The sequence below is a fragment of the Cygnus olor genome, chromosome 6, assembly GCF_009769625.2.
Source record: "Cygnus olor isolate bCygOlo1 chromosome 6, bCygOlo1.pri.v2, whole genome shotgun sequence".
In the NCBI taxonomy this organism is placed as follows: domain Eukaryota; kingdom Metazoa; phylum Chordata; class Aves; order Anseriformes; family Anatidae; genus Cygnus; species Cygnus olor.
Genome location: NC_049174.1, coordinates 11,134,264 through 11,160,434, shown reverse-complemented (window position 1 = coordinate 11,160,434; position 26,171 = coordinate 11,134,264). Strand labels below are relative to the sequence as shown.

Here is a 26,171-nt window from a genome sequence, read left to right as displayed (position 1 = left end):
TAAACGTGCTGTAGTTCACTCTTTCACGTTGTTGTCTGACAGATTTTCTTCCCTGCTTGCTGCTCCCCTCTGCTTAACTATTTCCATCTTGGTGAGTCAGATCTGTTATTCCCGTGGTGGTGGAAACACTTCTGAGGCTGGTCCCAACTGCGCTAATGGAGAGATGTCAAACTCGAGTGCCTCAAAGACTTGCTCCTCTTGAGCCAGCTGGAAGGGTTATGGTATGCTGAAAGCAATTTCAGTTCTTACACTTAAAATATCCTCAATATAGCGTAGCAGCACTCTTTAAATACAACAGTGGTGAAGGCAGGACGGTGTTCAGCTTGTGGAGGGCTCTGGGCAGGCAGCAAGGAGCAGACATGCGGTGGCAGGGGCTTTGTCCACGCACGGAGGGGTTGGTGCTGAAACAGGCACGTGTTTTAGAGGTGTTCACTTTGTACTGGCTCTAATCTAGTTGCGTGGACTGAAAATCTGTGAGTAGAGAAAGTTCATCGTGTGTGACACCCTAGCAGAGCTAGCTTGGAGAGCATCGGTTTGGTGCAGGCCACAGGGCAGATCTTGATGTTTTCCAGCCCTTCAGAGGAAAAGATGGCATCTTGGTAGGCACGCTGTTGGAGAGAAGATGCACGTTGTTCTAGGGACCTTGGGAACCCGAGCATCATCCAAGTGCATCTTGGATGCGAGAGTTAGTTCAGAAGTCATGCTCGTTTGAATCTTCTCACCTACATTTGCAGTTGTCTTGAAATGGTTTGTGAAAAGATTAGAATGAAACAATATCTTCAGTTTCTTGTGTGTTGCTGGCAGGGTTTTTGTGTGTTCTTTTGTTTCCTAATTGTTTGCAGGAGCATAATGGTGTCATTTTCATGAGCTGTTATGGTAGAAGCCTCTCTGCATGCTCTCTGTGTGGTGGGTAGTGTTAGGGTTAGCAGCTTGTTCCCTGTGTTCCTACCCTCTTCCAGCTAGGAGGAGAACTGGGATTGTGATCTGTGCTGTTTCTACTAAATTAGCAAATGTAGGGTATAGCGCGGTCTGACTTCGCTGAGTGCTCTGTAAGCCCCGGGGCTGTGGTGGTAGCATTCCAGTCTCTAATTTTGGGCAGATGTGGCGTTACTGAAATAGGGGCATGTTTCTGACTCGGCCATCTCCCTGTGCAAGCATGTCAGCTCCTTCTGGAGATGGCAGCAGTCGCCTCGTGGCGTGGCTCTGTGCTGCAGGCTTTCCCGTAGGGCTGCTGTGTGGGCGAAGGCACGGAGTCGCATCGCACCTGCTTGTCGTGGTGTCTCTTCGAGCTACGTTGCATTGAGGCGTGTGGAGTGTATAGAAGGAGCCCTGCTTTTTGTACGTCTTTTATCTACATCTGTGAGCCTTCTGCAGAGCCAGCACATGGCGCAGGGCAAGCAGGGAGCCCTCTTTGTGGGACCGGTTTGGGGTATGGCACAAAGAGCTGTGGCTTGGAGCTGGGTCGGGTGCTGCTTGTGGCTCCTTCCTGATGCACCTCTATGGGACGGGGCAAAATGGTCCTGTCCTCCGGCACAGGTCTGTCCAGTCCTGCTGCTCTTACTCCTGTGAAGCTCAAGGGGAAGGAGAGGACAGGAAAGGAGAAAGAAGGAAAAATGCCTGTCATAAAGGAAGAGGGAGTAGACTCAAACTGGGAATAGAAAGGTCAGAATACGTGGCTGGCACTGGGGCAGCCCTTCTGTCAAACTGCAGAAAACTGGTTCAGGGTTATCCCTGAATGCCACTTGCATTATGACTTTATTTGACATATTAATGTTTCCTGCCAAGCTGCAGGGAAGTGCAGCAAAATGCTTATTACACATTTATGCCTGAAGATTTATTACGACGCTATCTGTTACCTAGGAAAATCCAAATTGTCTTTTGAAGGGGGGAGGAAGGAGGAATAAAAATGACATTATTGTGAGTGGTCTGTGTTTGGCTCTGCCTTTCATGATATGTGCTGATCGTTTGAGTGCATCAGCAAGTTTGTCCACATGCTGTTTTTATGCAAGTGTTACGGTCTGACAACTATGAATCACCCGCTCAGCTCTTGATTTGCGTCAATCAAACCACATTTAAGAGAGGCTTTGTTCACAGTTTGGAACACGAGACCCAGGCAAGTGTGCAAGCAATGGCTCCGAGCAGATTCTCTTGAAACGGGGTTCAGTGGTCCAGGCTCAGACTCTGGGGAAAAAGCCTGTGGTTAGCGTGGGAGATGAGAAGTTGCCGGTCTTTCTTCCAGTCCCCTGGCACCCTCCTGCTAGTACGCCGGCTTATCGCTGAGCTCTTTGAATCTATCGGTTTGGGCTTATGGTGCAGAGACATGTGTATAGACAAGTTTATTCGCGGCAGCATGTGTTTGTGTCCTCCCTCCAGGGCTGCTGGGATGAGTTTTATCTAAAGGGGTGCAGATTTGTCCTTACATTCAATTATTATTTTTTAAGTAAGAATGGCTTCAATCAAGTTAAACTCATTAGAATCATCTTTCCACGTCTCCAAAGGTGGGATTCCCTTCTTCCACAATTATCTGTACTTTTAGACACCAAGCCTTCACTTCCTGACCTAGAAACTGTGACTGCGGTGGGATCGGCAGCCAGGCGATGTCAGTGCCGAAACAGCTCCCACCTCGAAGTGGATCGCGAGCCCAGAAATAAATCCCTTTAGCAAACTCCGCCATGTGGTGGGGCACAACTTCCTGCTGCTGATGTGCAGACAGAGGTGGTACCAAAAAAAAAAAAAAAAGTAGTCCCCAAACCCCCAAGTCTTCTCTGCATTTCACTTCAGGTTGCTGGTATACCTAGCTAGAGATCTAAATAGTTACGGAGCTGTTCCCGGATGTATATTGAGTTTTATGTTTCCTTTGAGGCCCTCTTGATGAAGGTGTGCCTAGCAGTTTGGCAAACGAAGGCTTGTGCTCGGTTGTGTGCTAGGACGAGTGTAAGTCCTTTTCCTTTGTTTAACCTCGTGTTAAACTTGCAGGTGGGAGCACCCTGCTCCTCGCCAGCTCTGAGCATCCTGTGCGAGCACGTTCTGCTTACCCTTGTCCCGAACCCACCCCTGACCTAGTTCATCCTCAAACCACTTCCCTGCCTCTTCCTTTCTCCATGCTTTCATCTCATTGAAGTCTCTTTTACTCCTTCCCGTCCCCCTCTGGCACCAGTCCTTGTGCTCATCAAAACATTGATCTCATGGGCTGTATGCCTGCCAGCGTAATAAGGCCACTGCTCTTCCAAACACTTTTTTTTTTTTCCCCTGTCTTACAAACAGTTTTTTCTTCATTGGACTTGCTTTCACTGTTATTTTTTTTTTCAGGATGAAATTTAGGAGATTAATTCCCGCTTTCCTGCTGACAGTCATGGAAACGAGCTTATTTCCAAGTGTCAGGATGCTGATCCTTATCTCATTTTATTACTTTCTTTGGGAACTGAGTAACTATAAGAATAAATTGCTGTAGCAGATGCAGCACATGGGCATATGGCAGTCTATTAATTACTCGTATCCTACCCAACTTTTAAAATAAATCGATAAATGTTGATGAAACACTAGAGAGCATACAGGGTTTCTTTTTTTCTCTTTGACTCCTCTGGGCTTGCAGATTGTAACTTTTGGCTGGTTTTAACTGTCCCATTTTTGGCCAATCTTAGTGCCTCCCTGTGGAAATAGGCACTGACAGACCTGCTTGCCTCTTTCTCTGGACTTGTGGATCTCATAGCTATCTGCTTTTAATTCTCAGAAGCAGACTAGCAAGGAGATAGGTGAAGCGTGGAGATGGCTGGCTGTAGAGGGAAAGCACAGGACTGACGAGCAATAATTAATGGCTGAGACCCAAGAAGTGGTACGCATTAGTTTATTTTTCGTCTCCCTCCACCCAGAAAAAAAAACAAACAAACAAACCAATCAACCCCCTCCGTCCCCAACCAAACAAAAAAAACACCAACCAGAAACCAAAACAAAAACCCATATCCATCACTTTTAAATCTATCTTGTACTTTTAAATCTTCTTTCTCCATTCATATATTTACAGCATGGTAGTTCTTAGCATCTATAAAATTACTGGAAGGTAGAGAGGAAGCAGTCTTCCTGAATGTTGCAGAGAACCCTCGTGTGCCCGAACATTATCATTTTTACTTAAACAAATCTTTCTTGAGTTGTTACAAGGGCCGTCCCCATCCTTCTCCATTATCCCTATAGGGGTTAACCTGATGGACTCTTCTAGCTCGTGTTCAGTGCGTGGCAAGGGCCGGTCTGCATTTGCTCGTGCTTTTGTGGATTATGTGACCGAGAAACCTGATTTTCCTTTATATGCTTTTCATAAAGACAGACGTCGTTTAGTTGAATATCCCAGTTGTGCTGTTCTGTCTGGTGGTCCTCCTGATCCTATGATGGCAGAGCTGTATGGACAAGGCTGGTGCTCCTGTCCAGGTACTTGATTTCTCTGCAGCGGAGAGGAACCAAACTCAAGTGCTGTGTAGAAAATATGAATTTGAAATAAATTAAAAAAAAAAAAGTCCTTAAAAGTGTGAAAATGGGCCCTACCTATCTTTGCAATGTTGCATTGACTGATAGGATCATTTAGGTTGGAGATGACTTTCAGGGTCTTCTCTGCACGTGCTCGAGCAACTCAGTATCTCTGGTTGTGAGGGGCCCAAACTGAGCACAGCATTCAAGGTGTGGTCTCACCAATGCTGTGTACACGGGGACAATCACTTCCCTAGTCCTGCTGGCCATGCTATTCCTTCTGTTCTGTTAGAAATGTGTTGGATGAAGTGTTTGGGGTGTCTGTGGGAACCTTATCTTTCTTTTCTTGAGGTTTCTGAGTGAAAGCTTCCTGTTTTCATATGCTTAAAGAGGGCTGGAAGAAGGAACCTGCAGGTAGTTCCCAGGAGCAGAAATTCTCCTCTGATGCATGGGATTGTCAAATTCCAGTTGTTTAAGAGGTAAACGTGTGGCTTTCTTCAGGTTGGGCATAAGAAATGGGAATTTGACCATGACAAGCACCTTCTGAGCCCCACTGCAGCCCCTGCCCCGCCGGCTGCCCAGGGGCAGCTTGGTCTCCAGTGCTTCCACTGATACTTTGCCACCTCACCCTGCTTTTGCAGGCTAATAAAAACCAAAGAATATTGCCCAAACCCAAAGATTACTTGGTAATATGCCTAGACGGGTGCTTCCGTTAGCAGGGTATTTCCATGCTAAGAAGTTACTGAAGCTGTAAAGATCAACGGTCACCAGCTGCGGTGACTAAATTGTTTTTAAGCACCTTTTGAACTTTGATTTATGAACAACTGCATTTCGAAATTAGCAAATGGCTGCACTTAGGGCTAATGAGTGAGTAAAAGGGCAGCGTGTTACAAAAGGCTTTGAAGAGACCGAGACCGTTCCTGGACTTGGAGAAGGGAAGACTTACAAAAACAGCACAGTGCCGGGCTGGTTTTTTTTTTAAGGCTGCATGTGACCGGTTTAATGGTCTCTCTCCAAATTTCGTATTGCAAGCTTTGAAACTTGAAATTGAAAGGGAGTGCAGGTCTTAATCCCGCAGCTGCTTTTAAAGAAGAGCATTTCTGACTCGGTGAGCAGGGGGCACACAGCACTGATCCCCTCCCTCAACCTACAAGCAGAGCGGTGCGGCGGGAGGCGGGTGGATGGGGACCTCGGGACATGAGCGGGACTCAGGGCTGCCGGAGGGACATCCAGAGCAGGGGGAGAGGAGGTATATCCTAAAAGACGTTTTAGGTTTGCCTTTGTGATAGCGTGTGGCCCGACAGGTGGGGAAGCGAAAGGCTGTGCTATGGGATCGGCTGCCTCAGCGGCAGCCGAGCACCAGGGGAAAGCTGCAGTCAGTCACACCATGCTTAATTTTTGGCACCTTCTTCGTGCCTCTTCTTCTTTCCTAGCTGTGTCCTGAGCAAGCTGAAAAGGGAGGAGGGGAAGTACTTTTTCCACCCTAAACTGAAGGAAAGCTTTTGGTTGTAGTTCAGTGGAAATTAAAGTTAAATCTTTCTATTAGCTTAAGTGGAAATTGTTAACTACTCCAGGCTGTTGTCATGCTGTAACCCAAGACTGCAGGCTGAAGTTCTTCAGGAGGTTTTCTTTTCTCTTTGCTGCTTTCCGAGTCCTTGGGTTGCTCCACAGTGCTTTTGCAGTGAAAAAACCTTCCTGTTCAGTTGTATTTTTTTTATTTAAACTTTTTGTAAGTAGTACTCCTGGGCTCGAAACTGTCAATATTAAGTTAACACAAAATCTATAGGCCAGTGCCACCTGCTTTACGACGCTTTACTGGGTGAAGTTAGATTTTATTAGATAACTACACGTGTTTCTGAAACCTTTTTACGTGTTGGCAGTGCAGCAGCTGAAGTGCTTTTGGAGCTGAGTCTTCGGTCTGTCTCTTTGATCTCCCCGTGGGTTATGCAGGCGGATACTGCTGGAGAGTGTACGTGTGTGTGCGATGTGAACTTCTGCCTGGTTTTTGACTTCAGGTGAAGGGGTTTTTTAATTTTTGAAAAGTTCTTGAAAAGAAGCTTGGTCTTTTGGGAATCTGAAAGGGTTTGCAGTGAATTTGCTCTCATTCTGGCTTAACAGGAATTATTTCATTTTTGGTATTAGTTAATGGCAGTGAAATCTTGCCCTGAGTCGTACTAGGAACTGGAGTTTTCCTTCTTAGTCTTATTTATTACTTTGAAACTTCAGGGAGAGCAACTCTTCCTTCAGTCCCTACCCATATCCACGTGCTTGACCCTGCCCCTTTCCTTTTTGCAGGGGTCATCTTCTGAGGAAACACTTGGTGACAGAAATGAAAACTGCTTTATTCTCTTCCATGCCACTCGTTGCTCTGGAAGCCCCATGTGTTTAGAAATTCACCTGCTGTGTTTTCCTAATTCTGCTGTACATTTTTTCCAGGCAGGTCTCTGCATTCATGCTTGCAGTGGTCGCTTATGTCGTGCATCCTGCATTTTTTTGGATCATCCCTTAGCCGTCACATCCCACATTATGCACGTTCGGGACGTGTTTTGTGATGGCCTCAGGTAGTGAGTGTCCGTGCGTGGAGTGGAGGCAGCTTGGCCAGGCCTCCTTAAAAGGGGAAATTCCTGAACTGCAGGTAAACAAGAGCCCCATTGATCCGCATGTTTCCAAACTGCACGTTCAAAGTCCTTCTGTCTTTTTTGTAGAGCATCTACTTTCGAGGACAAATGCTAATTTTACATGGGTAGTAAAAACACAGTATTGTAAGGGATTGCTGGCATTTCTAATGATGTCCAAAGGAGTGAAAATAGACTTGTCTTAGGTGGCTTCGTTATTTGTGCGGTGTGCATCGTCGAGCTGGTGCAACATGCTGCTGGTGCCACAGAACAGGCTGCCCATGTGCCTCCAGAGCCATTGAAGGTCCACCAGAAGGAACCTTTCCGTCAAGCTCCTCCCCCAGCAAATGGAAAACAAAACCAATTTCCAGTATTTGCCCTCTTGTGCTGTGTGCTTGTGCGTCTGCGCAAAGCTTAGAGGAAGGAATGAGCCACACGTGGAGGTTTTGGCTTTCGGGGGCTGCTGCTCCAAGGAGCCCGTGTCATACGCGCTTGTTCTTGTGCTTCGTTGCTTCGTCGTTTCCCTCCTAGCTCAGGTAAAGTGCTTCTATTCAAAAGTAAATAGTACTAGAGTAACCAGCCAGCTTTCCAGCATGGATAGCCAGGCGATTGCCTCGGAGTCTGGAAATAACATCGAAAATGATTGAACTATGTGCTTTTTTAGTCTGCTTTAATTATTAACATACCTTAATTGCAGGCTTTCTCTCAAAGAGTGACAGCAGACGCCTCACTGTTCAACTACAGTCCAACTTGTTAACTTTTCCTGCCTCACAGCTCTTTGCACGACTTAATTACCTGTTGTGTATGAGCCATGAATGTAATTCGCGTGCCCACGGAGCGAGCCGTGTGCTTTACAGCCTGAGTGCAAAGCGGAGTTTGCACTGTCAAATTACACCTCACTCTTACATCTCTTACACTGGACGAAGTGTTGAACGAGCTTCGTTTATAGGAGCTGCTTGGCACGGTGGGCTTGGTACACGCTTTAGTTTCTTGGGTGTGGAGGTGCAAGCAGCTACAGAAGAGAAAACCGCAAGTTTTTCTGTCTTTAATTGATCCCGCGTTACTACTGAAGGATTTTAATTGCAGTAATTCAGCTCTTGACATCGCTAAAGCTTTCACCCCTTCCAGGCTTCAGATCTTCTCCAGTGACTGCAGGTTTTAGCTGCAGGCACCAAGTCCACGGTGAAGAAGCAGAAGCCAGACCAGTGAAATGGCTCTGAGCAGTGGCTGTGAAGCATTTCAGCTCAATCGCAGGGAACTCAGGAGAGGGCGGACTCAGTGAAGCTGTGTACTTGCTCTTAGGTGACTTTGTTTTTTTTTTTTTTTTTAAGCATTTAGCAAAAAGTGGGCGTGTGTAGTGTTTCTAATACTCTTGTATTAATCTTGTAATTGTAATCTTGTAACTGTTGTCCTGGGTTTCTTGGGGATGGTGTTTTCCCAAGGCTTTGTGAAAACATCAGGAACTATGATTTCCAATGTAAATCACAGCATGAACTTTCTGCAGAAAACTTGGGAGTCCTGTAACTTCTGGAAATCCCAGCCTCCTGAACTGAACAGTCTGCTTGGTACACAGCTGGTTTTGGTGTGAGCCCAAGGCCCCCATCTAAGAGTCAGCAACATCGCTCCAGGTCACGTACATTGCAACACGAGGTACAGCTTCAGCCAGGAGGAAAACGAGAGGATGTTTTTGTGGGTGGTTTTTAACTCTTCCAAATACTACTTCTATGGGTTGAAGTCTGTAGTGGCCTAGACAGAGTGTGTGTTGTGTTTTGTTTGTTTTTTCCCCTTCCATCCCTCTGGACATCCCAGAATGGGTTTCCCTTGCTTATGGGCAGCATCTTGCATTCTCCTCGGTATCTCCAGGCATCCCTCGCTGCACTGTTGTGTAGTTAACCAGCTGTGCAAGCTTGCCATGGTTTGTTTTCAGTGGGATTCCCATATGTAAAACGCTTCTGTTTGCTCCAGTTAGCCAGAGATGATCAAATATGGGCTTTGTGGTGGTAATTACAGTCTGAGAATGAGTGAAATAGCTTTGCAGCCCGCAGATAATGTGTTTTTTTTTTCTGTGTACTGCAGTTTCTTGCTTCTTTGGAAGAGAAGGTCAGCCATCCTTTAAAGGCTGCTTCTTCCCCAGGTGTTTTATCAGGATGTGCCGCTCAGGTTGTGAGAGCTGTGCCTGTCCTCACCTGCCAGAAAAATGCTCAGAGCCTCCCTTGCTGCTTGATTTGGGAAGGGCAGGGACTGTGGTACCTACTGGTCCCTGTGTCATCACCTCCCCAGTGCGGCAAAGCTGCACTGATGGCTCTCGCTTGCTTGGCTAATTTGCTCCAAAGCAAATACCATAAACCTGCCTGCCCTCTCCTTTCACAGGTAAAGCTTCCAAAGAAATACTAAAAGCTAGCAGGCTTCCAGCCCCAGGCAGCACTGTCAGGGTGTGCTTTTTCCTGGCTGTGTCCCATTTCCCAGGTGCTTTGCACCTTTCCTGGAGTCCCGCGTTGTCCCCTGCTCCTCGTCTCCCCTTTCACGGTCCTCGCCGATATTCTCTGCCCCGTGAGGGCACCGAGCTGCCTCCTTTGCAGTCAGCTCTCAATTTCTTCTTCTCTGTCTTTACTTTTTTGCTGGATTTTTGTGGTGACACTGATCAATAGTTTGTATCGATGGAGGACAAAATGAACAGACTGTGTGTTGCAGTAGTTTAGAAAATATTGCTAAAAAACAGAGGTAAGTGTTTGACTTGTACAAAAGTGCTGTATGTGTACTGCACAGTGTACTGTGCTCAAAACAGTACTGGTAATTAGATTAAAAAATATTTTAAAAATCACCCATTCGTTTATGCATTGCAGGTGAGCTTTTTGGAAGGGAGAATAATGTGAAGCTGAATGTTTTATAAGAGACTGATGATTTGCAGGGTGGCAAATACAGAGCGAGGTGGCAGATCTGGGTTAGGGAACCCGTGGAGAAGATGCTTGGGGATGCTGCTGTTCCTTAAATTCACGCTGTCTCTTCTTGCAATGAGCAGCGTGCAAAACCTAGCACACGTAACAAAAGCTTTAACTTGCAGTTGGTAAGGTTACTGGCCAAGAGGATATTTCCCTTGGAGAGAAAATCCCATCACGCCATAACTTTATTAGTATTGATGGTGTCTCCAGTTTTGTGTTCTCGGTAGCATTTTTGGATGAGGATGCTTTAGGACTGAGGAGACCTGATTGCGGTGATACTTTGAGTAGTCCAGCCTGAAGGTAAAGACTCTGCTTGTGAGAAGGATCGCCACACCTGAAAACTGAGCTGAAAAATCTGGTTCTGCGATGCTGGGTGACTGTACAGACAAGGTCAGGTAGCAGGGCCGTGCTGGTAAATCCAGTGTTTTGGGGTCTGAGCATATGTTACGAGTAGTTGATGCTTCAGGAAAAGCATGTGGTGAAGAGAAGGGCCAGCTCCAGGCTGGGGGAGGTACTAGGCAGCTCGATAGAAGGTGTCTGCACAAACCAGGTACACCCTGGGGATAAAGGTGGCATCTGCAGTGGTGTCTGCAAAAGAAAAGGAGAAACGTGAGGCTCGATACATGGTGCAGCACTTCTGGAAGAGCCTGGCCTTTTTTCATTTGGAAATACAATTCCTGATCTGCATTATTATTATTAATTACTATTATTTTTGCATTCTTAACTTGGAACACTGTGTTACCCTTGAGCACTGACTACCGAGGCATCTTTCCTTTGTGTGGCGGACATGGAAGTCTGTTTTCCATCTTTCAGAAGATTCCAGCCAGTTAAGTTGCTTTTGTCATTCATTTTTCTCTTGTTTACCAGGGTATTAGTGAGCTGGATGGAATACACGCAGTAAGTGTTTTGCCCTAGGAAACATCAGTAGTCCAGTCACCATTCCAGAAATTCCACTCGGTTGGTTTTTCTCTGTAACAGAGCTCCCAGAGACTCTGCGTGTTGTAAATGTAAATCTGAAAAGGTCAATCCCCATGTATTCCGGAGCCAGGCATACAGGATGACAACAGTGCAGGGGCACAAATGAATTTTAAACTGTAGATTGAGAACAGTATGTTCAGAGAAAGCTGTCAATGGATATGCCTTGGATACCGAGGAGTAATTTGAGGTAAAGCAGCGAGAGTTTCTCCTGCATTACTCAGTGACTTAACGTGCAGCAGAGGGGGATCAAACCACGAGGTCTGTAGCCAGGACAGCGTAAGAGCTGCACGAACTGGGGTTGTTCTTTGCTTCTCTTTGCTTTGCCTATGGGATCTGAGTGGCAGAGCAGTGCTGGGTAAGTGGCAAATCAAAGGTTTTTCCTGTTGGTCAAAGTTGCATTAGATGTGGGGTTTGGGTGTTGGCTGGTGCAGAGCTCGCAACTGGGACTTGTTTCTGTGTTCTGGCCTGTTGGTGTGTGAGCTTGCTGTCACCATGCTGAAATCCTGTCCAGAGCCTTCAGCGTGTGTCCTCTCCTTCTTCACGTGCAGCACTTCGCTGGCGGTCAGGCTGGCTGTGCCGCGATGAGCTCTCCGTTCAAGAAGAGGAAAACCATATGCAGCACAGGATGAATCCTATCCTATCCTATACAGAGAAACAGACTTGACAAATGTCAAGTGTTTTCAGCTGCTGCTTTGCAGGTGGCATACAAAGGATGAAAAATTCCTACTAATTGTCTGCTCAGTGTACTGAAATGGGGGCCAGGGTGGGTCTTCGGGGGAGCCACGGGTTGCTGTGGCTGGTTTGGGTTACTGCGCTGTCACGGCCTCTGGAGGAGCAGTGCTGCTCTTATCTTCAGGGATGCACAAAATGCTGGAAAATGCAGCCAAAGCAGATTGGGGCTTTCGTTTGTAACTTCACAAAGTATGAAATCTCTTGTTGTTGTTTGTTTTAAATAATACGCAGGTGGGATCACGTGCTGATACTGCGCGGTGCACAAAATGCGCGGTGCTCTTACCATGCATGTTCTTGCTACGGCTGTTGGCACCAGCAAGGAAGGCAGCTGTGCAGTGGGAAACCCAGAACCCGCCATCTAAGGGAACTGCCACGTTACAGTCGCCCTTTCCCACGTAAAAGAGGGGAGGATAAAGCTTACAGAAAGATATTTCAGAGTCAAATGTCTCCAGATATATTTGTCTTTATGTGACAATGACTGTATATATACATGCACATAATTAATTGATCCACACACATGCATTCTGCCTTGTATTAATCGGTGTGACAGCATTGTCTTCTGTATAATAAATCTTCTATTTTGCAGTCTTACAATTTTACAATACCCAGCATCCTCTTCTGGAGACGTGCTCTTTCATATAGACCATAAGTGAACAGCAGCAGCGTATGGTATTGATTTGCTGTAGCTACAGACCTTGAAAAACAAGTATAAAGGAAAGGTGTTACTTTTAAGTTTACTTGTATCTTGCTGCAGAGTGAGAGTTCAAGGCCAGTTTTGCATTAAACAAAAATATTCTTTAAAAATCTTAGATCATAACTCCAGGCAGCATACGTCTCCTCTCCGAAGACTCTTACATCGCTGGTGAGGGAGAGAATCGCTGCCTCACAAAGACCGGGTTATTTTATCTGCTCTGCCCTACTTCAGAGCCTTTTCATCTTTGTGGCTGTTGAGCAGAGCCAGACGTGTAACACAGAGACTCTTATCTGGCTTTTTTGCAGACACATCTTGTTGTCAGAAGTAAATGCGGAAGGTGGGGTCCCAACAGCACGGGAGAGGAATTAGCGTTAGGACTTGGCACGGGCACCTCTGGTTGCACCAGCACGGGGTTTCTGGTGCTTCTTATAGCATCTCCCAATTGATCATCTGCTGGTTTCAAGCTGCCGTCTTCCCACACGCTTCCCTCCTGCCCCATGAAGTCAGTTTAGTGGCTTCCCTCCCTAAATGTGGAATCGCTTTCAGGCCGCTGTCCTGCCTGTGGAGCTTTGGGGTAGGTTTTGGTGGCATTGCCCCCTTCCATGCACTGCTGGGCCATGGGATCAGCAGCAAAGGTGCTGGCCTCCTGCAGCTCCAGGAACAGGTGTTGCCTTGTTTCAATGGGGTGTGAGCAATTCATTTTGATTTCTCCACTCCCCCACTGCCTGGAGTTTTTTTGTTGCCTTTCCCTTCCACGTGAAGAGGACCCCATGGCTGGGGAGCAGCTCCAAGGCACGTGTTGACTTTCGGGGGGGGTGCAGCTTGGCTTTTGTATGGGGCTCTGCAACTTGCTGCAGCCCTGGCTTTTGTATGAGAAATGGGAGATAACTTAATTAAAAAACAAACAAACAAAATAAAAATCAAAGCCAAACAAAAACAACTGAAATACATTTTTTTTCTGATTACTGCTGACAAAATGGTGCCATGAGGAGTATCTTAAGCAGTATCTCGATTTAGATTTTTTTGCTTGCAGACATCAAATAAAAACCAATATAAGAAAACAGAAATGACTTCACACAAAAAAAAAAAGCCTTGATTTTTTTTTCAGATATTTTTTGATTACTAAGCATGATGACACTTCTTGGCATCGCTGTTTTTACAAGTAGGCTTATTGCACTGCTTGCAACTCTCACTCTTTGTTTTATTTAGCTGTGGCTTTTAATTTCCTGCTTGTGGTGGGGTACGTGTTTGTTAAACTCTCTATAGCTCCGATAGTGCGGCTTGCCTTTCCGGTAGCAGTTATCAGGTTACGGCGGCGCTGGATTCAGGCGCTGCAGCGCGCGGGCTGGCTGCGCCCAGCCTGACCTGCAGCATCTCCTGTCAACGTGTGTGCAGCCCGGAGCCCAGTGTTGTCAGCGGTCGTAAATCAGTGTTTCATTTTGCTTAAACGTGGAGCGAACTTTTAAATCAAAACCGTAATGTTGGTCGTGCCTCATCATCATCAGGTTAGTTCCTTTGAAACTTAACGTGCTCATTTCACTGCTGGGATGGGGTATATGTAGTTTTTAAAGCAGGGGATATATGTATTTTTTTCCCCCTGGAGGGAAGGAGAGGAGGGTTGGAAGCGCCCTTGGGACGACCCAAGAAGTCTCCAGGTGGTACGTGGGCAGTTGGGTTGCTGCAGCTGCTCTTCTGGACTTCGAGCACGTTTTTGTTTTCATGGTGCTTGGGTGGTTCCACTGCGTTGCCCTCGGTTTGTCTGCATAATTTCCCTGCTTATGAAGGTGAATCCTGGCAACTGTGTTTGAGCAGGCTGAGTAAAGCCTTTGGTTGGGAAGGGGATCAGATACACCAGCACTCAGCAAATACTCTTCCTGCTGTAACAGACCTGTACTGAGCATTTTTTTATCATTTTTTTCTTTTGTAACCCATGAAAAATATTTCATCAGGCAGTCACCTGATTCTGCATTCAAAGAAATCCTCACGGATTTCAGAGCTCACCTAGATGTTAACAATCTCCCGAGTTTTCTTATTATGTCATTACCACGGTCTCTGGACAGACCTCGTGCACTGTGCACATCCAGGTGCCTGTGGCATTTACGCAAATGCAGTCCGTGGGGTTGTTTGGCTCTCTTGCTTTGTAGTCCCCTGTGAGACTTTAAGTTGCAATTAAAAGCTTACGGGCTCGAAAGGAATGGGCAAATAATACTTGTTAATATGCTTTTTCATTTCTTTTTGTCACATTTGTCATGGAAACTTCGGCACAGGATAGAATTGTTGTGAATTCCTCTTGGCACGTTTTGCTGTTAAAGTTAGCACGCCTTTTCCTTGTTTGAAGCCGTTCAGTGCCGTCGTCGGCTGGGTGAGTGGAAATGTCTCACAAGCTCTTTAGGATGGAAGGAGTCTGTCCACGACAGCTGGGAATGGAGACTTAGTTTTCATAAAGCCGCGTGGCACCGCTGCACAGCATGCAGCCTGTGCCTAATGGTTTTCCTATTTGGGGTGGGGGAAAGATGACAGCTAGACAATTCCTAAAAAAAAAAAAAAAAAAAAAAAAAAAAATCACACATGCCCTATGTGCTCTCCTACAGTTTATTTGCAGTCTCTGTTCCCTCCTGGCTTGATACCCATCTTTAAAAAGAGCTCCGGGTGCTCAGAGAATCCCCTTTGCAGGTGGTTGGTGGTTCCTTGATGCTGCCCTGGGGAGACTACCTGGGACCTGGCCTGGTCCAGGCTCCCTCCTGGTAGTCCCTATGCTACCTCCCTGGTCCCTTTGAATGCTGGGGTCAGTGTTTTCTGCACCCTGGTGTCTTCCACCCCGTGGCAGCCGAGGGGCTTGGGGTCTCGCTAACCGTGCGTGGTTTCTTGCAGGGCTGTCAGGTGGGCCCCGGGGAGGCTGGAAGTAAGGGAGTGCCTGAGCTACAGTCCTGACTCGTTTTCTGCTGTTCTGCTGAAAGTCCTCCCTTTGGGATAGGGAGGGAAACTGTAGCTGTACTTTGGGCAGAGGATGGCTAGACCCCCATAGCCTTTGCCATCAGTTTTTAATTTAAAAGCACTCACCGCTGCCCTGCCCTCTAGTGATTGTGATGGAGTGCTCCTCTGCACTCGTTCAGATAGCTCTGATGAGCAGGAGATGTTGCCTCAGTAGAGTTCTGCTACGACAGAACAATCCAGAGCTTCCATGCAGTTGTTGTTCTAGAAATCAATGCACGATGCTGAAGTTACGTGGCTTCTCCAGTTGCTCATCGCCGTAACCAGCGGCTGGGTGGGCGTTTTGGTTGTGCTTGGCCCCTGAGGAACATAGGCATTAAGGTAAAAGGGAGGTACGACATTACCTTTGCATGCCCAGAGATCATTTTGAACGTATGCAAAGCCCAGAGTTTTGGGTTGATCCCATGGTTAAAAGGGACTCGTTTCATCTTGGCTACTGAACAGACAGGGGGTTAGAGCTTTCTTCTCCAAAACTTGCTCTTCTCGTGTTACTGTATTTAATTCAGTGTAAGGTAGTTTTTACCATAGCAAATCACGTGTATTGGCTAGCTATTGGAACAATGCTGGGTGAGAGGGACTTGTCGTTGATTGTACCTTTTGCGCGGCAGTGGCAAGGTTTTCCTCTGCCAGAGCTTTCCGTTGCTTTCCCATGGTCAGGGTGAATGAGAGCAGGCACTGAGGTTAGACGTTGGGAGCTCTCACAACACCGGTGTCTCTCCCCAAAGTGCAGGCCAGTTTCCGTGAGCATTCTTAGTTTCACAAGAATAATATTATTACAACCCAGAAAAGTCTCAGCCGCTGGTTTAGAAGAAATGCAGTAGTTTGAAGACTGAGGATGAAGACTTTGCAGGGCTGGAAGCACACCCTATTTATCCAAGCACAAACCTGTGTCCCAGGTCCCTCCAACGTGAACGCACCGAAACGCGTGATCTCAGCGGAGTGGGAGGAGAGGCTTCCCTTGTGGAGAATGTGGAGAGCAGAAGGAATTGTGGCAGCAGAACAGCCTGAATTTGGCAGTAAGTCAGAGCTGGAAGCATGCGGGATGAAGCCAATGGTAACCTGGTGGATGACAATCAGAGGTGCTAAGAATGCCACGCAGAGGAACGCATAGCAGCGTGTCTCTGTGCTTCTGAGATCTTGTGCCATTTCAGCTGGCTATGAGTGTATTCTTTCCTTCCCAGAAAGGCATCTTTGAGTAATTCCCAGCACCTTCTCCGACATCTAGCAGGGTCTGGGGTGCCACCAGCAGTTAAAATAGGGTATCCTGTTGGGAGCAGAAAATCTGCAAGCAAGATGGAGAAAGCAAGCAGGTCCCATCATTCCAGGGACCCAGCTTTTGCCTTGGGGCTGGTTATCGAGCTGGGGGAGAAACATGGGCTTGCAGTGTGAGCCACCTTCAACAAGATGGGCCGGTGCTCAGGGGGTGTCTTGGCCTTCAGTGGCTGTGAGATAAAACGAGTCACGCTTTTTCTGTTGGCAAGTGATGTTTTCAGAGAGTGCTGGAGCAGTGCTACTTGTGTATTCCTTACCTGCTGCGTGACCTTGCCCTGAGTTAATGGAACGAGGCTGAAAATCACTGCCAAACGTGTGTGCTGGCGATGAATGCAATAAGAGGAAACATAAAATACTTAGAACAGGTCTGTGTGTCCAAATCTGCCTAAAATATTGTGAAATCAAAAACCAAAACGAGACCCTGCATGATCCTGACTACTGGGAAGACGTGCTGCGGTGCTGGTGTGAGACGGAGGGAGCCGGCTGGGAGCAGCTCTGCTCTGAACTCCGTGGGTAAACCAATGCCAAAATTCAGCTGTGAGCACTTGCATTAAAATCTTTGATGGGATTTTTGCCTTTCTGGCAATAAGCAAAAGGCTTGTTCTTGCTGTCAGTGTTATGACAGCACAAAATGTCCTTTGCAGTCCTCCTCTCGCATGAGTACAGACAGATACATCCTTACATGTCTAATTGGCTTTCTCCACCTCCATCCAGTGCTGTCCGCAAAGTCTGTGTCTTCATGGCTCTGATATAAAGATGGTAATTTCCGCAGACAGAGCTTAGTTTGAGTATTTTAAAGCAAGGCAGTTTACGGATGAATGCTTCTGATTGCTGCGTTCTTACCTTCCGTTAAAAATAAGCTCTCTTCCTCAGAGCTTTTCTTGGGTTGGTTTGTTTATTTTTAGAGCGAAGAGCCAGCTCAGTTGTGCGGTTCGGAGCATGGTCACTGGGCACAGCTGTTCTCCATCGAGTGCGTTGTGTTTTATTTGCGGTTTATTCATGTACTTCTAGGGTAATCTCCAAGTTTAACCAACGACTTTGTTTAAACACCTGCCCTTTGCTGGATGTGGTCTTTGTCGTCTCTTTTGTCCAGAATCAGCACGTTTGGAAAGGATTTTGCACTGTGGATATTGGTAACTTTTAGGGGAGCCAAGCAGCAGCTTCCCCCAGAGCAGCACCGTGAATTGGGTACGTAATCTGTAGAACAGGAGCTCCTTCTCTGATAGTGCTTGTGGTGTCGTGATTTGTTTCAGAAAATCTCGGTCACTAACGTACTACTTCCTAATCCTGGAGCGTACGGAATAGCAGGTGAAAGTGTGTCACCCTGTTCTGTTGTTCTTAGAAGCAAAAACCCAGAGATTAGCATTGGCTGCTTTTACACAGACTGTTACTTTGCATGTTCGTGATACTGCAGCTCTTCCTCACTGGAGTATTCCTGGCAGAGGCTACTTTGATCTGTTATATGAGTGAACAGAAGTAACTGTCTAAACTTTGTACACCAATTTCTTAAGTTTTTATGTACACCTTTTGGAAGTGTGAGCAGAGCAAGCAAACAAAACTTGTCCTTTTCCCCTTTTGAGAGCAGGGATTTGAACATGTGAACAACGTCCTTTCTTGCCTTCACCCTGCTCAGGCTGACTTGCAGTTTTGGCTGCTCGTTTCTGATCCTTAAAATGTTTGACCAAAAGGGCTTTTCACTGATGAGGGACAGATTTCAATCTGTAATAACAGACTTGAACGTGGAGGATGTATCGCATGGGGTAAGATCTCTTGGGAAGGTCGAGTTGCAAGAGCAGGTGCCTAGGGATGATGCGTGCATGCTGGCCCTTCTTCTGGCACTTAGCATGGTACAAGCCAAGTCCCTGCCTGCTGCAATTTAAATATATAGTTAATTACAAGTTCTTAGGGTGGAATATTTGATCTGATGGATAAAAGAGTTAACAGGTAGAAGCAAGGAAGGATTTCCTTTCAGCTGCTGTGGAGCTAGCCCCAGCGCTGGGTGGGTGGGAAGCAGGCTCATCCCTCTCAGGATGGGTAGTCCTAAATTTCCCTCTTGGATGCGTGTGGAAACAGAAGGAGCTGGTTTAAAACAAATGGTACTGCCCTCCGTGCTCCAAGCCTGGGGAGCCTTGCTTCCAAGTGTGCAGCAGTAGAAGGTGAGAGAAGCCCCCTCGGGGTCTCTCCAGCTTCAGAAATAGTTGGTCTCCGTCAAGCTGCATGTCAAGTGCCTGAGCTTGCTGGTTTTTCTTGTCTGTTTGTTTTCTGCCTTTGATTAGCAGCTTTCAGACCTCTGAGGGATATTTTTACTTGTGTGGGGGTCTTTCCCAGTATTTCAGCTCTTGTTTTGTGGAAGAGAGGCTTGATGGAGCACTTGAAAGGTTGAAACTTGAAGCCTCAATTCCTGGGCACGCTGACAGCCACCTGGGACCCAGCAGCTCTATCAAACCGAAGTCCTCCTCTGTTCGCTGACGGATCTGTTTCCATGTCTCCGTATTTATTTTCCTCAACGAAAAAGTCTCCTTTTTTTTTTTTCCCCTCTGCCCTTTCCAATTCTGCCATCCACTCTAGGAGCTGCAGCTCATAAGGCGAGAAAGCATCTGGTTAGCAGCGCAGTCGTAGCTGGGTCCTGTTGCCAGCAGCGGCCAGGGAGGGGCCCGAGCATCAGTTTCCTTTGCCTCTTTTCTCCCTGCCCTCTGCTCCATCCAGGAATTTTCCCCAGGTTATTCTGCTTTCTGAAAGCCTTAGTGTAATGGGTTGCTGGGTAATTGTTATTGCTTCCCTTTTCTGCTGTGGAAATGATCAGAGCCTTTGGACACACACTGCCATGGAAATAGTTCAGTGGACAAGTCTTATGTAGCATGTGCACTGACAAAATGCAGGGCTGGGATAAGGAAAGAAACCCGTGCCATTCAAGTAAAATACAGTTCATCCTCTCTTTAAAGAGGCAAGCCTTATCCCCACTTGGTAGCTCATCAGCTTGAATATAGTGAATGCAATACAACTCGTTAGTTCACTTCTTTAGGTGAGCAAATTTATGCTGGCCAAAATTGAAATAAGCAGTTGCACAGGTGAGCTGAACTTGGGGATATGTTGTGGTCTTCCTGGTTTTGTAGTTTGTTTTTGGGACTAGTGGGGATGAAGGTATACTTTGAAACGATTCTGGCATTGGCCGAAGTCAAATGGTGAGTGTATTTCCCCAGCACCCAGCGATTTCTGTGTTTGTAAGAGCGTTCAGTTTGTTGCAAGTTTTCTTTCAGGACCAGTACGAACACACGATGCTATCCTGGGAGCGTGTGGGTAGGAGCTGGAGCCTCATTCAAGCCCGCGGAAGACCCAGGCTATCTTTCAGCTGGATATCTTCCTGACGGTTTATTCAACCGGAGAGAAGGGAAAATTAAGCTGGTTATTCAGCCTTCTCTCCTGTCTTTAAAATGTGCTTCATAGGTCTCCTCCTGCTGACAATTGGAGATAATTTCAAGTTTTTTTTCGCCTCGCTTCATTTTTGTAACACCAATCAGTTTTTAAAACCTGCTTAAATATTAGTTTTGATTAAGGTGGCATTATATCTGTGAATTTGTAGCCATCAAATGTGAATTCTTCTGCTCTGAATAGTCTGTGATTGTGAAATGGCTGGGTGCCAGCAGCACCTCTCCTGCTGAATGCGAAGGAAGTCCTGTGGATTTTGCTTTTTCTAGTGTGCTAAAGTTCATGGCATCTGTCTCAGTAGATTAAGCACCTTGCATTGGTAACAGGGATCTCCTGTGGGAATATTTGTCAGTGATTATGGAATATTGGCTTTGCCTCCTCCTGGTATCTAGAAGAATGGAAAATTTTATTCACTTTTGGTTGGTAAAAAGCTGTGTTAAGACTTGAAAACAAAAACAACAACAAAAAAAAACACCGTACAGTTAACAGGGAATGGGAACATTTTGCAGAACGGCCCTCGAAAGAGACGCTTGGTTGAACATAATATTCCCTAGTGAAGTTTAATACTTGGACTGTGCTAATTTCTTGAGGACAGTCACCTTTTCAGATGGATAGCACCCTGCAGATGGTGGCAGATTGTACCCTCCTCCACTCTTGCCAGGCATGTGTGCTCACTGACAGAATAAAAGCAGTAGGGATGAAGCTATCCATAAGAGCTGATGAATCTCTTGCCTTTAAAATTGAAGTGCTTCGTGCCAGGGAAAATATCTATGAATATATTTATAGTAATAAACAGCGTAGTCTCAGCTTCTTCGTTGCAAGCAGGGAAATTGCTGTTCCACCAAGTCTGTGAAAGTGAAATCTACTTTTAGATGCTTTGAAATGGTAGTCTTTTTTCTTTTTTTCCCCCCTTCCCTCTGGGATTTAAAAATATCTGACGTGCAAATTTTAGAAATCTGTACATTAATTGACATTAAGATATTAGATATGGACTGTCTAAAGTTGGTAGGGAACAGTATGACATATTCAGGAACAGGTGTATTGGGACAATTTTCCTCATGTCTGGAGTTGTTAGTAGTCGACTTCCTCTCAGACTGGGCTGGGAAAATGGGGCAGTGCTGTGCCAAAGTGCCAGACAGATGAGGTGCTGCTCGCAGAGCCAGGGACATCCGTGCCAGGGTGTAGTGGGATCCTGCAGACCCCACCTTGAGGACAGGGACACAGCCACGTGCATTCCAGTTTTATTGTCCATGCTGTGCAGCCGGAGTGCAGTGGAAATCCTGGGCTCCTGCTGAGCGGGCGAGGGCGTTGGATGGACAGCACCAAAGACCTTCTGATGCTGGCTGCAGGGGGGAGGCTGTGGGACATGGTTGGGTGAGATAAGCCTAAAACAGAGCTGAATCTCTGACGTTGTGCTTTCCTGGTATCTCATGCTTGGCAGTGACTGTGGGTATGAAATACAGCATCAGCCTTTTCTGCCTGTAACTGAAGTGCTAAACCGGCGGATGTTCAGGTTGGCTGCCTGCAGGAGGAGACTGGGAGCTCCGGCATCTTCTGTGCTCGTCCCTCACGAAGTCAGAAGTGCCTCTGTGAATGGCTGAAAGGCTGGTGTTTGCAGCTTTATGGTAGGCTACGTGACCTAGGTGAATGCTTGGTGTTGAACAGGAGCTGGTTGTTTTCTTTCTTGGTCTTCTGTCTTGCGTTTTGACCTGTAAGACCAAGTAACCGTGCAGCAAGTAGGCCTGGTCGCGTCTAGTGCGAGGGTCTGCTTGGTCTTGTCCAAAGTTGGACTTTGTGGTTAATCACTGTGCACGGATTGGTTTTGAAACTTGTTACAGAACAATGGAATGAAAAACAATATTAAATATGGATATTTTTTGCTTAAAAGGAAAAGTATGTATCAAAACTGTAAATGCCATTTTGCATGGCAATTCTTTCACTGGTATTTTTTCTTTGCTTGATGCTACATTTACTTAGGGGATGGGGAGCTGCTGAGTTGGGGGGGTGGGTGTCTGACATTTCCTCCCCAAAAGAGGAAGCAAGCCTACTGTAATGGCTCGATGTTCATTTTTGCCGCAGTCGTGCCAGGCTACTTTATTAAGCTTTGTCTCTTCGACCTAATGGATAGGTTTCCGCAGACCTTAGATCACTAGCGTTGACATGTAAAGAATAGTTTTATTACAGTCGATTTCCAAAACTACATTTCTTTCAAATTCTGAGCAGATCGAGCCGTCAGAGACTGAAGATTGTCATGTTTTGTAGGAGTTGTTATCCTCCCACTGCAAGGGATTAAGGAAAATAATGGTGTGGGAAGTAGAACACAATACTTGTACAATTTGGTTTCTGAAAAATAGTGTATCGTCATTTGGATATTGATCTGTAAACACCTTGAGGACCACAGCATTTCCTGTTCTATCACATCTATGGTATTTGGCTTCTAGGATGACTTCCGAGTAATATTTTCAAGGCTGTTTTTCTTGCGAGCTGTTTCCGAGTGTTACTTTTACTTTGGTGTTAACTGAAGTGCGATCTGTTGGATTTCTCTTGTGCTGGGCTCTGGGGAGGAAAGCAGTGCAAGGCTGTTGTAGACATTATGCCTGAGTGTCTTCTGACTCTTGTGAAATATTCATGTGGATTATAATGCAAAAGAAGGCTTAAAAAAACCATCATAATTCTTGCTTGCGAGTTGCTGAGCGCTGCGGCCTGCTGCTGGCTTCAGTGGAGCGCTGTGCATCTTCCACACGGCGTGGGGACATATTGATGTCCCTGGGGAGACTGGGGCTCTCAGGGACACGAGGGCTGTGATCCCATGCATGTCAGCCTCCTCTGTAACTGAGACGGACATCAGCCTGACCTAGTTTCTACGGCGTCAAAAGAAAGAAGGATGAATTATGGCAAATTAAATATATACAAGACCTTGCTGATGGTGGTTATGCATTATGCCACTCGCTGGCAATGAAAGGTGGGTGACTTGGGCATTAGATCTTATAAAAATAACAATAAAACAAAAACAACCCCACAAACAGGATTGGTTTGGCTTTCATCTACACAGGTAGCTTCTTGATTATGGTTGCAGGCCACACGCTAACATATTTAGAGCCCAGCTCTAATATACTTTTCTTTTATTGTCTCCTCCATGCTGGTTCCTTGTTCTTCTTGGAGGTATTTGCAGCATTTTATTTTTACCATCCACCCTTAAAGTATGAGTAAATAGTGCTTAAATACTACATTTATTTTTGTTCAATTCTGGTTTGTTCAATGCTGTTGTGATGCACCGGATTTTTATAGTAGTCGCAGTCAATTCCAATTGAAACCATAATTGGTATTTCTACTTGATAGCTGCTGTAAATCTCAAAGAAGGGAAGAGAAGGATGCTCTCATTTTGTTATGCTGCTTCTCTTTCGGATGCATAGTGCATCTTCCAGCTCTCTGGGCTAATTAAAATGCCATTACAGTACATGTGGTGCTACAATACAGTCTAGGGAGATTTCCAAAAATAGATTCTTGAGTGCAGACAAATTAGAGAGGAAATATGCACTGAGCATTTTCTCATAGGTTTAAAGAGAAATAATCCATTTGCTGTCTTAATTGCTTTCTTGTAAATGTTGAAGACTTTTTTTTCTCTGTAAATTTCGAATGAGTAGACAAATAAATAATACATCCATGATAATTACTATTCTCATTACTAATATTTTAACTTGTTGTTATACACCACGGCCGTTAATATGCAAGTCAGGATGTTCTAGTGGACTGTGCTTAATGGTCAGGGACAGACTTTTATTCCTAAGCGATCCCGTTTTACCCACCTGGTGTCCCAAGGCTACGAGGTTAGTGCACGGTCTGTTTTCAGAAATAGCAACGTATCTGACCAGAACCAACAAAACCTTCCAAGAAGTAATGTAGATAAAGGCTGTTTGCACACCGTGCAGCAAAACAACCCCCGAACCTGCGTGTAAAATGCAAAACGTTTTCTAATGTGACTGTGGTACATGTATACTGATAGCAGGAAGAAACTAGATGTTCTGAGGCCTGGAACAGGTCCATGAAACAGCCGTGGGCTGGCACGTGTAACTGAGACGGCACATAACTCACCGAGCAGTGCCAGGCAGAGCGGGGAGCTCGCGCTTTCATGGGGCGTACCTCACCATGACCTGCGGACAGCAGCCTGATTACAGGGGACGAGGTTTGCTTGCAGACCACCGGTCAGCCTTAACTGGGGCAGGGTGGAGCTGGGGGCAGGAGTAGGAGCAGCTTGTGGCTGTTGGAGCAAGCACTGTGCGACGGGTCAGCTCTGTGGGGTGGAGCAGCCGGTGATGATGGCTATGGTGATGGTTATACACAGCTTGTGTGGGGTTTTTGTTTTTTAAGCTTGCTTTACGACTGAATTTAATCTAGTTCTCTAGATAAGAGTCCATGTTAGAGGCTGGTGTTAGATGAGCTGGAGGGCATTTTGTGTTGAGTTAGAGCTGTATCCCCCCAACGTCCAGAGTGCTCCGTGCTGTGACCAAACACGTGGGAAGTGGGAAAGTACAGCAAGTGCGGCAGCCTGGGGCTCGCTTCAGGAGCTTTCCAGCTGTGAAGTGAAATGGTGATGTAGCTGTGTCCTGTCACCACTCTGTTCCTCTTCCTACAGGCTTTGGATTTGTTGCTGGTCAAACGTGCACTAGCAGAGCTCTTCAGTGAGGATGGCTGTGAGGCTGATCGCTGGTCTTCAAGAGTTTCAGTGACATGCAGTATTGTGTTTAGGTGTCTTACAGTTGTACCTTGAAGCAGATGGGAAAGTGGGATAGTTTTGGGGTTGGAGAGAAGGGGAATGGGTGTCCTCCTTGTCTTTGTGAGACAAATTCACAATTGTTTTGCTAGAAAGCAGTCGTAGAGGGCAAGGTAGTTGTTTGCTTGATGACAAATACAAATTCAGGAATCATTGATCCAGAAACATCTCCTTTCTCTGTATGGTCCTTAACAAAAGTTTAATTTTAAATATGGATGCATGCACTCGAAAGAATGTGGTTGGGATATCTTCTTAGATGCCAAGTGGTGCCTGTTTATCCTGAACTTACTGTCAGCCTTCTTGTTTTGCCTGAGGCTTTTTATTGATTAGGCACAGAGAAATTAGAGCTTCTTTCTATCTTGGCTTGGAAGGCATGGAGGCGAGCTTTCGACCTATATCCACATGGGGAAAAAATTAGTCAACATTTGGTAACTGCCTCATGAGGTGTTTAATGCAAAGAAACAATAATCAAAAAGCTGGGTAGGGACTCTTTGTCAGGGGGTGTAGGGATAGGACAAGGGTAATGGCTTTAAACTAAAAGACGGGAGGTTTAGATGAGACTTACGTAAGAAATTCTTCCCTCAGAGGGCGGTGAGGCCCTGTCCCAGGCTGCACTAAGGAGCTGTGGGTGCCCCATCCCTGGCAGTGCCCGAGGCCAGGCTGGATGGGGCTGGGGGCAGCCTGGGCTGGTGGGAGGGGGCCCTCACCGTGGCAGTGGCTGGTTTTTAAGACTTTCCAACCCAAACCATTCAGTGATATATGAAAAAGTCTTGGGGCTAATATTGTCTTTCCTCAAATGCAAACAGGCTAATGTAAAAATTACCAAGTTCTGCAGACTGCCCATCTCATTTTCTGAAGTCTTTTCTCAGAGGTTTCTCCTTGATTGCCTGCAATTCATCTTCTAGTGTTGAATCTAAAACCAAGGGCAGCGCTTTGGCCAAGGAGGCTGTCACATCCCTGAGTAATTACCTCCCGTGTCTTGCATATGTGCCTGCTAATGCATCCTGGAATGAACTTGTCTTCTGCATCAGTGCCAAACGGTGGATTCTCAGCTTGCAAAGTGCTTCAGCTTTCCTTTTCTTGTTGCTTTGCTGGGTATTTCTGTCTTGTAATTGTACACTTCACTATCTTTACTGTTATTATTTAGGTAGGAGGGATCTACTCATTTGTGATTGAACCTTGCATCCATTTGCCAACTTGTCACTGAATTCTGCTTCTCATGCTCCAAAGTGTGACCTCTCTGGTGTGGAGTCACAGCTGAGAATTAAATGATATTTAATGCTTTATCAGTAAATTGA

General features: G+C 46.1%; 1 protein-coding gene across 22 annotated transcripts in view; it reads left to right on the top strand.

The window, feature by feature from the left end:
- The window catches only part of HDAC4 (histone deacetylase 4), a 250,075-nt gene that overhangs the window by 63,261 nt on the left and 160,643 nt on the right, over positions 1–26,171 (top strand). Inside the window, exon 1 of one of the 22 annotated variants that reach the window (XM_040560779.1) lies at positions 15,702–15,725. The exons of 16 other annotated variants lie outside the window; for them this stretch is intronic. Coding sequence is in view for 5 of the 6 variants with exons in the window: in XM_040560757.1 (XP_040416691.1) it covers positions 16,372–16,420 (49 nt within the window). In the remaining variant the exon portion in view is untranslated. Of the gene's footprint in view, positions 1–15,701; positions 15,726–16,324; positions 16,421–26,171 lie in introns of those variants that run through there. 5 more of the 22 variants (XM_040560757.1, XM_040560756.1, XM_040560754.1 and 2 more) reach the window with 5 other exon arrangements.